General features: G+C 31.6%; 1 protein-coding gene across 1 annotated transcript; it reads left to right on the forward strand.

The window, feature by feature from the left end:
• The first annotated feature begins 1270 nt into the window (after positions 1-1270).
• Positions 1271-6949, forward strand: LOC115970904 (dnaJ homolog subfamily B member 4). The gene is made up of 3 exons (XM_031090524.1): positions 1271-1809; positions 2738-3144; positions 6160-6949. The coding sequence occupies exons 1-3, from the start codon at positions 1645-1647 to the stop codon at positions 6596-6598; spliced, it is 1011 nt and encodes a 336-aa protein (XP_030946384.1). The 5' UTR covers positions 1271-1644; the 3' UTR covers positions 6599-6949.
• Positions 6950-11153: the final 4204 nt, after the last annotated feature.

Below are 11153 nucleotides of genomic sequence, written 5' to 3' on the forward strand. Positions count from 1 at the left end.
CAAAAAATATTCTCTTGCTCTCATCAAATGTGCAAAATAATTGAAACAGTGCATAGCACGAAGTCAATGTAGGATGCTCCTTCAACCTTTCTGATAAAATCTGATTTTCTTATGTGGCATTTAAGGCAACGGTAAAGTTATGAATTCTTGTAATTGTGCATTAATAAGAAATGCGTTCTTTAAAAAACAAATAAACAAGTAAATAAATAAACAAGAAATGTGCATCGTGCATTATGTTGTTTCATCATGTAAACAATTAAGGCAAATTTGGTACATTGATTACTTGAGAATAAGAATGGATATTATAAGGAAAACAAAAAACATAAGGACTAACTATTTTTATGCATTTGTTTTAAGAATAGAATATTGAATTTGCATTTCCAAATTCGGTACAATATTGCTTGATGATAGAATTGAGTAATATTCCAATCAAATTTCTTCATCTACCCTTATATAATTATTATGGTTTTGCTTAACATTCAAACTATGTATAAATTAACTAAATATATAACTTATGTCATTTTCCTTTTTGTTCAAAATTGCTACATCCTTGAATATTATTATAAAATTCAAAAAACATAAAAAAATAAAATAAAAAAACTTTTTTTTTTTCTGGAAATTTTTATTATCATTTTTTTAAACCAAACACTTGAACGATGATACAAAGAAATGGTCGTTCTATTCCTACATATCAAAAGTGCCTTTAATATAATCTTAATTTTGTCCAAATACCTGTGTTTCTCATCATCTATAGTAAAATATATATGTGAAAAAATAAATGCATTTTTCTTTTTATTTAATATATTTTTCTAGAAAAATATGAAAAACTTATTTCAAGTATCAAAAGACTAAAACCAAGAGAGAGAGAGAGAGAGAGAGATTTAACCTATATAAAATATTGTGAGTCTTATTACATAAAAGTCTGAATGAGTGGGGTGACACTATCTTAGTATTATAAATTATTTTTCTTTATTTTAGGATCTAAACACGACCCAAGAGATTTTATTATTATTATTAATTTATTTTAATTTTCTTATTATTGTAGGGCCTCGGTTGAAAGAGAAATAGAGATTTTCATGATATCCATTGTCCTATGTTAATGTGGCTGTCATAGAGAAAAGAAACAGGTTGCCAGAAATAACGAAGAAAAAAGCAAAATCAAGGACAGAAATTATAACGTTGTTTTAAAAGTTAAAACATGAAACACCAGAAACAAACAAATTCCGCAACTCGCTCTCGGTTCATGAATGATTGTCATTATCTAAACCAAAACTCTCACATCAAAGAAACATTATTATTATTATTTACAAGAGTAACGTATCAAAGAAAAAAGATACACATGACACCAAAAACCAAAGACTCATTCACCTTCTCTCTATTTCCATTCATGTAAACTTGTTCAACAAGATTCTATCAATCACGTTGGTCTCTTACCATTTTCATGGTAGCTTCTTTTTCTGGAGGAACCTCAAAAAGCTTTGACATTTAATAATTGGGAGACACGAAAAGAGAGCAGAGCAAAAGCCAAAAAGGGTGGAGTTTTGTTTGTGTTTTATATGATCTGGGTGTTTGTGATTTGAAAAGGTTATTAGATAGATTTGGATCTACAACATATAGATATATTATATATCTGAGGATCAGAAAATGGGTGTGGATTACTACGACATATTGAAGGTGGACAGAAATGCCACCGATGATGATCTGAAGAAGGCTTACAGAAAATTGGCAATGAAATGGCATCCTGACAAGAATCCCACAAACAAGAAAGAAGCCGAAGCCAAATTCAAGCAGATATCTGAAGCCTATGAGGTAATAATCCAACGCCTTCTTCTTCTTCTTCTTTTTCTTTCTATATTTCCCTTTCATTTTTATCTGTTTCTGTTTCTGTTTTCAGTTGGATGTTTCTTTTTAAAGGTTGCTTCTTTAGTTTTTATTTATTTAAAAGCCTGCTTTGTTTCTGGGTGATCGTGGAGAAGGAAAGAAGATCAATTTGAGCTTCTCTTTTCTTTTCTTTTTCTTTTTTTTTTTTCTTTCCTTTTGTCCCATTTAATTAATGTTGTTTTCTTAACCACACGCACCAAAAAAATGGTATGGAATATGTGAGAGTCAAGAAACAAAATAGTGGTAATGTTAGTGTTGCTTATACCCTAAATGAAATAATATGGATTAGTGATAGCAGAAAATTTATATATATATATATATATATATAATTTTTTTTTTTTAAAATGAACACATTTGTTGGACTAGAGGTTATATCAATTTAGCAAGAGTTTAGAGTTGAATATCAAAATCATCTTCGTCAAGGTGGTGGGAAAGACAAGATTGTGTCTCAGATGAAAGAAGGGAAGAGAAAACATGGCTCTAGAGAGAATTGATTGACCGAGTTTCTGGTATTCAGTATCATTGGGATATATGGCTTTGTTGAATTCATTTCAATGCAGAAATGGAGAGCTCAACAAGACCAAATAGTTTGTGTTACGCCCAATTGATTTGAATTTTTCTGTCATTTCATGTATCAACCAATAAAATGATTTAGATATTAGTCAATTTTCTTCTTTTTTAACAAATTTTCAGCAATCAAACAGAGATTAGAAGCATTAAATTTTACTTGATGTCAATTTGCATCAAGTCCCTCCTTAATGACAGTATCTATGAATGTCTCTTTGAGGTTAACCAAGTTAACATTACATTGCCGTTGGATTGGATGGAATTTTGATCTTAAGTTTTGTGATTTCAGGTATTGAGTGACCCTCAAAAGAAGACTATTTATGATCAGTATGGTGAGGAAGGCTTAAAAGATATGCCACCACCTGGCAGTGGTGGTTTCTCATCTGGAAATGGCAATGGGGGGAATGGATTTAACCCTAGGAATGCAGAGGACATTTTTGCGGAATTCTTTGGAAGTAGCCCTTTTGGATTTGGTTCATCAGGAGGACCTGGGAGATCTACGAGGTTCCAGTCAGATGGCTCAGGGATTTTTGGGGGATTTGGTGGGAGTGAAAATATTTTTCGAACATATAGTGAGGGCAGCATGCCAAAGAAACCACCACCTGTGGAGAGCAAACTGCCATGCAGCCTTAGGGAGCTTTACTCTGGATCAACGAGGAAAATGAAGATTTCAAGAACCATAGTTGATGCCAATGGGTATGCATTTTTCTCAAACTGTTGTTATCCTTAGCAGTAGTAGTTGTTGTTTGATACATTTTAAGTGGGGGACGGGTGATTGAAACCCTGGATGTCTCCATTGGAACCACCAAAAAATGTCACTTGACCTTAAGGTCATTGGCATTGTTGTTATTGTTGTGTGTGTGCGCGCTTTTGCTGCTTAAGCAACTGCTGTTTTGAATTAGATCTAGGAACGATGCACTGTGTAACGCCCCAAAATCATAGGCAATAAAAATCTATTTAATCTGAATAATCCATAAAAATATTAAATAAAAGAAACTAGCAACCTTGAAACTGATTACAAAAGTCAGAGCTTTAATTCACCAAATACAAAACATCCTCAAAATAATTCTCCAATACAAAGTTTAATGCCATAAAATAATAATAAAATCCTCAATTCCACAAAAATAGTTTGTAACATCTGTCTCCCAAGAATCTCTACTCCAGTAATCCACCTAATGTATCTGTAACGGGAAATAAAGGGGGGTGAGATAACTCAATAAGTGGAATTCACTAACATTGGGGTGTGGGAACAAACCTTTCAAATAAATAATTCTTTCAACAGATTCACTTATAATTCACCAATATTTTGTCATCAACTATTTCATGTAAAAGAAAATCATATCTTTATATTGTGAGCCATCATAATATATATATATATTGATACCATCACATAAACAATTCCCTAGGCTTTTCTCGTGGTCAACGTTTACGCCCCGTTGACAGGGTTGTGCTGTCCCCTTTTTTGGGACTGGAACCTCCTTTCATCCCATTTCTTAAGGATGGCTCCTTTGGAACCTAAAGGTACACTCCCTTGCTAAGGAGCTTCCTTTTGGATCCTCAATAGTATGCTCCCTTGCTAAGGAGCTATCAAATGTGCACTGTCCCCTTTTGGGACCGTCCCTTGCTAAGGACTAGCTGCAGCATGATTGTCCCTTGCTAAGGACTAAATATCATACTGAGTTTCTAATCACGACTTGCCATAGGTTTTCAAAACATATTCAATATGCTCACAAAATAATCCATTCATACTTCACAAAATATAAAGACATATTCACACATACAAGTTTAAATAAAATTAGGTTGTCCCACAAGTTTTTCATAAAATGCATAGCCAATGTGCACATCAAACATTTGTAAAATATTCATTTATATATAGAATATCAACATATTCTTTCATATAAAATAGTTTAATAATTAACACTGGTTTGGGAAAACCCCCAAAATTAGTAAACACCACTTACCTCTTAGTTGCAAAAATAAAGGAAATCAACCTCCCTTGAATCACAACAATTCAGTAGAATTAGAACCTAGCAATACCAAAAATAGGTTCATCAATACACAAATTCTCACTTAAAAATCTATTTTCACTCTTAAACAGTTTCATCCTAAACAATATTAATTTATCCAAAATCCTCTATTTATTCACTTAACTATCCAATTCACCTTCAGCTTTGATCAGATTTTTGGACTTACAATTACCGCTGCATGATCATATCTTTTGGCTCTACCTAATCATATTTTGGCTTAAAAAGTTGCTGCATACTCAGATTTTTGAGCTTGAAAAGTTACTGCATACTCAGTGGCTTAGAGATGATAAATTAGTACCATTAGATGCAAACGTAGGTATCAAATAACCTAAGGCAGCCCTTTTCCATTAATATAATCCATGCATGACTTTAATGCGGCAAAAAGATGAACATGTGATAACCTATTATATACATTAATCTATCCATCCAATTGCCTAGTATTCCCTTGATGCGCTGGACTAGGATTTAGCCAAAGAAAAGGGCGTGGATGCAGGTCAAATTAACGCTGAGTACAATGAGAATATAAACTATTATATATAACCCACAAAGCACCCTTGTTCCAATAAAATAATCCTAGCTTTAGATCCATAACGGCAGCCCCTATTTTTTCTCTATTTGGTACGCCAATAACAGATGCTAAAAGTGGGAACAAAAGCTAGCCATGAGTATAAACTATCCTAAGTTTAGAGCAGCAAAGAATCGTACCTGAAGTCTCCACCCACAGCCACAGTGAAGAAAATCAACATTCAATAGTCAGCTGAAGCAAAAGAAAATCCCATCAGCAAAAACACGTGAGACCTCAGAGGAAAAAGGCTAGGGTTTTCAAGGTCCATATATTTACTTATGCCACCTCACTTTAGGCTTTAGATCCCTTAGTATTTATCATATTTTAATACCTTGGGCCCAATACTAATTTATTCCATTTAATTATAGGCCTCCTTTAAAAATTTACGTATAATAATTTAATTGGTAACAAAATTTATGGGGTGTTACACACTGTCTTCCATTGTACACTATAATCATAGTATTTGAGATATGGATATGAACTTTTTTTTATTGAACAAGTGATCTTACCTAGCTAAGAGCCACATCAAAACCTGGATTAATATGCTTATGTTCAGGGTTTTACTCAATGGTGACCTTGTAAATTGTAATATGGCATTTTCTCTAATAATTGCCTTGCTTGAGTAAGGACCAACTTGCAGAAGGCACATCTGGTTACAGTAATTATCCCAATAGTAATCTTCACCAAATCAATACAGATTTTTGTTGATTTAATAAGATGGTTTTCAGGGTTATGGATGAAAGTAATTAATTCTTCAAGTTAGTTCCTTCTTGTGCTGAAGTTTTTACCCTGCTCCCCTAACTGCAGTATGGTAAACTACTAAGTATGGTAAACTAATAATCCCTTATGAAATTAAGGCAACCACCCAAATTTTTTGAATGACATAGATTTAAACAAAGATAATTCACATTTTTTTTTTACCATTTAGTGATCGCAATACTTCATTTCTTGACTATCTGAACATAGATAAATTGTCAAGTTGCTGGCATTGGCAAACATGTTGATTTTAATCCTTCTACATATGTAGCAGAAATTATCATTGTGACTGTGTAGTGTCATAACTAACTGCTTTTTTCAGGCTAACTTGCTCCTCCTCTGACTATATTTTTTTTGTTACAGACGACAGGTTCCAGAAACAGAGATATTAACCATTGATGTGAAGCCTGGATGGAAAAAAGGAACCAAGATTACTTTCCCAGACAAAGGGAATGAACAACCTAACCAGCTCCCAGCAGACCTTGTGTTTGTGATTGATGAGAAACCCCATGATGTTTACAAAAGAGATGGCAATGACCTCATTATGAACCATAAGGTGTCTTTAGCTGAAGCATTGGGAGGGACCACAGTAAATTTCACCACACTTGATGGGCGTAATCTATCAATTCCAGTGACCGACATAGTGAGCCCTGGTTATGAGCTTCTTGTTGCCAGAGAGGGAATGCCAATAGCAAAAGAGCCTGGTAATAGGGGTGATTTAAAGATCAAATTCGAGGTGAATTTTCCTACAAGATTGACACACGAGCAAAGAGCAGCACTTAGACGTGCCTTGGGGGGTTGAGGAGGAGGACTTCATTGATCTTTTCTCTGTATGTATTTGCCACCAGCTTGGGAATCAATGAAGCCACTCAAAAAATGCATTCTGTCAAAGGAGAGATGCCATGAAATGATCTGCCTCAATAGCTATCCTCTTTATAATTTTCTGATTTTACCCGGCAGTTCCACTGTAGTTATATCTCTTCTTTGTTTTTTTCTTTTTTAGCCCCCCTTTTTTGTCACTATTTTTTTGCTTTGTGTGCTTGATTGATTTTTTATTTTTTATTTTTTATTTTTATCTTCCCCTTTGTATATTTTTGCTGGGATCCAGTGCTTTGTATTTGTATAATCGCACCCCTTTGTATTCTTTGTTGGATGATGAATCCTCCCTTTTTTTTTTCCAACTAGATGTTCACTGTTCCTATTGTTTTTCTTTGACATTGCATTACCTCCCCCTCCCCACTAGTATAAAGTATAAACAAATTTTTGTATAGGAATATTGATTGAGATTTTTTTTTTTTTTTTAAATTTTCATGTATCAATGTGATTACAAGTTTATCAATGCCCTATTTCAGACATCAATAACCTTTCTTAAGATCTTGTTTTTGCAATCTGACTTCTTTTCAAAAATGGGTGGTTAAGCATTAACTCAATTAAGGAGACTTTCATAGCCATCCATATTAAGACTGTTGAACCATGGTACGTAGATTATCAAGGAGGTCACTGAATAAAAGCTATCGATGGAGTGTAAAATGCTACAATCTAAAGGATAAACAAGGCCACAAGTTTGCAATGAGGTTAAGTGATCCAAAGTTAAACTACAACACTACCAGAACATATCATGATCAGCTCGCAGATAGACATCTTCACAAATTCTCATTCCCACTTAGTCCACTTCCGTTCGTTTGGTTCTTTCAGTCCACTTTGGTTCATTTAGTCCAATTCAATCCACAATGACAAAAAAAATTATTATTATTATTTTTAATTATTTAATTTAATGATTTGTAGTATTATGTGATACGTACAAAATTTTTAGGGAGGGAAAATAGAAATATTTAGAGATGAAATAGAATTTTGATTACTTCTAATAAATCAATAAAATATACAAAGGATAAAATTGGATTTGATCGAGGAAATCCTGAGTTCCTAACCTCTTTGGATTTAACTGAAAAAATTTGGATCCAACTCTTTATTAAAATTCTCTTGATATCCTTTATTGAAAATTACTCCATCCTATTTAAATATGAATAATGCTAGAGATACAAACTATTTTACAAATTTTTTTACAAACTGCTAATGTGGTGAGTGATTATTGGTAAATGAAAAAGTGATATTAATGATAGGTTTAGATGAAAATCAATAAAAGGTTGGTCATATTAACATTTTGTAAAAATGTTGTAAAATAGTTTGTGTCTATAGTATTACTCTTTAAATATAACAAAATAACGTTAAAAACCTATAATAATGGAGCACTTCTCCTAAACTTATGGCGGTATGGCCCCAATAGTCGTGCTCCTAAAACTAGGACACCACTAACACTAACAATGCAATCCAAATACAACTCAAATACCAACAAGTTCCTACTCACACTAATTACTATCTTAACTAATACCTAAAAACATAGTAATTCCCTACAAACATGAAACAACTAATAAATAATCATTAATATTATTTCCTAACAAATTAATATATATATATATATATATAACATTTTATATTATGATCCTAGTGTCTCACATGAATTAAGTGTAAGTTTAAATATGTATATATAAAACTCTTTGGCACCCCCCATTGCAAGCCAGTTTTAAAGGGTGAGTTAATCACACAATTTTAGTATTTTACATTGCTTAATATTAGTAAATAGTAAGTAGGCACAAAAATTTGGTAACATCTTTTATATTATTTCAATAAGTGATGATAATAGGATTTAAAATCATGCAACTAAGTTCATAATGCAACTTATTTGTATATGATACAATTAAAATTCATTTCTTTTTATAGAAAATGCGAGTTTCATATAATTATGAAGACCATGAAATAATGGATATGAGAGATAAATTTATAAGATGATTTGCATATTTGAATGCATGAATTTCTCAAAATTTTGAAGTTCCTAATTTTATTTAACTATATATCATTTTATTTTCACGGCTTTCATAATTTCAACCAATGATTCACAAATTGACTTCTTGGAATGAGTAAACAAGTTTAAGTCAAATAGAAATTAGGATATTGCTATAACTATGATTTTCTTAAACTTTTAAATAATTCACCAGAGCACAGGAAAGTTTTTTTCTACTGACATGTGAAGCTCATCTCTCATCTTGCAATGTATAAGTTGTTCAACATTTCATCATATCATGATAGAAATTCCTTTATAAATAAATTTATTATCCTCTCCATTTTCTAACCAAAATGATAATATATTTTTTCATACAAAGTACTCAAAAATAGTTAATATGACAAAACAAGACCGCACGAAGCAAGCTCTTTATGTTAGTGATTTTATTATATGGGGAAAAAGAACCAACTTTTTACCGAACAAAAATTTTAAAAATATATATCAACTCAAAAAATTGTAACCATCTCACACATTGCGTGACCTTACAAGTAGTTATTAACAAACATGGGCGGCGCTAGCCATAGCCCAAGGGGTTCAAATGAACCTCCTAACTTGGCCAAAATATATATAATATAATATAAAAAATTTAATTTTTTTGATCCTCTAAAATAAAATATTGAACACTCTGATCCTAATTTTTTTTTAAGCACAACTAAAATAACCTTAAATATAATCCTATTACCAATATATTGGCATTTTTAAACACAAAAAAAAAAAAAAAAAAAAAAAGCCTAACAACAAGCCAATTTAATCTAAAACCTTGAAAATAAAAATTAGTTGTTGAATCTGAAGTGCTTTTAATTTGTTATTTGTTGAGTGAGGACCGGGCGCGTGGGACTGGCCAAGAGTGATCAAGTGAAGACAAAAGCAAATGTTAACACAATAAAAACTTTCTTAGTACCTATTTGGGAATAATTTATCTAACTTTTTGCTAAAAATATAAAATAAGTAGGAACTCACATGAGACTTGCAAATAGTAGGAAAAAAGATGAAGTAGTAAGTTGGTTTATAATCAAGACCCAAACACACTTGATACAATTACAAAGAACAATAGTTGTCAAAGTTGAGTTGAATTGTTAAATACAAGAATTGTAAAGAGTTAAAACAAACTAATAGATAAAATAATTTTAAGCAATAATAATTAAAATTCACTTCGCGATACTAATTAATATGTTAATTGTATTTGAAAACAATTGATGATTCCAAGATTTCATCTTAGTAATAATAATTAGTATGTTCATTGTATTATGAAACTATATGCCAAATGAACTAATAGTTTATATTTTCTTTTTTTGCTAATACTATGGACAAATTTGTAATAAAGAAACATCGTAAACCACAAAATTCATTTTTTATTTAAGATTTATCTACTTATCGACTTTTTAGAAGAAGAAAAATTCTGGAGCTGTCACTGTTAACAGAGGGAAATCTTAAAAAGCAAAAAGCCAAAGCTATACGGATTTTTTGAAATCCATGATCACTTAACAAACGAAGCTAGCAAATTAATAGACAGCTAAAAGTTAATTTTTAAATATAAATGCGGTGATCATGGAACATACAGAGAGTTGCAGTGCGGAGTGGTAGCAGAGCTTTAGATATTAGTCCAGCCTAAAGTAGATTCAGCAAAAAGCGGAGGCAGAAGATCAATGCCTCTAATACAATTACAAGAACAATGGTTGTCAAAGTTGAGTTGAATTGTTAAATACACAAATTGTAAAGAGTTAAAACAAACTAATAGATAAAAGAATTTTGAGCAATAATAATTAAAATTCACTTCGCAATAATAATTAATATGTTTATTGTATTTGAAAACAATGGATGATTCCAATATTTCATCTTAGCAATAATAATTAGTATGTTCATTGTATTATAAAACTATATGTCAAATGAACTAATAGTTTATATTTACTTGCTAATACTATGGACAAATTTGTAATAAAGAAACATCGTAGACCACAAGATTCATTTTTTATTTAAGATTTATCTTTTTAAAAAAAATCCTGGAACTGCCCCTAGAGGAAATCTTAAAAAGCAAAAAGCTGAAAGCTACACGGTTTTTTTGAAATCCATGATCACTTAACAAACGAAGCTAGCAAATTAATAGACAGCTAAAAGTTAATTTTTAAATAAAAATGCGGTGATCATGGAACATACAGAGAGTTGCAGAGCGGAGCGGTAGCAGAGCTTTAGATATTAGTCCAGCCTAATAAAAGCGGAGGCAGAAGATCAATGCCTCTAATAAAGTTCTTTACCGACTCAAGGACTTGAACTTCGCATAGCAGTTTGGTTTACTCACGTAGTCATCACGATTTGCATAAAGCATATATATATATATATATATATATATATATATTATGCTTTCAAGAGCTTGTGCGAAGCATAGTATATGTTACAAAGAAATTAGCAAAGAAATCAAAAGCTTTGGTTTTAATAATATTTAAATTATGTTATTTAACGA

The sequence above is a fragment of the Quercus lobata genome, chromosome 12 (genome assembly GCF_001633185.2).
Source record: "Quercus lobata isolate SW786 chromosome 12, ValleyOak3.0 Primary Assembly, whole genome shotgun sequence".
NCBI classification, from domain to species: Eukaryota; Viridiplantae; Streptophyta; class Magnoliopsida; order Fagales; family Fagaceae; genus Quercus; species Quercus lobata.

Bases quoted from the DNA above. Each gene is read 5' to 3' on its own strand.
- LOC115970904 (XM_031090524.1), top strand. From the start codon at position 1,645: ATGGGTGTGGATTACTACGACATATTGAAGGTGGACAGAAATGCCACC. The intron at 1,810-2,737 runs GTAATAATCCAA...TTGTGATTTCAG, and splicing joins AGATATCTGAAGCCTATGAG to GTATTGAGTGACCCTCAAAA. The intron at 3,145-6,159 runs GTATGCATTTTT...TTTTTGTTACAG, and splicing joins ACCATAGTTGATGCCAATGG to ACGACAGGTTCCAGAAACAG.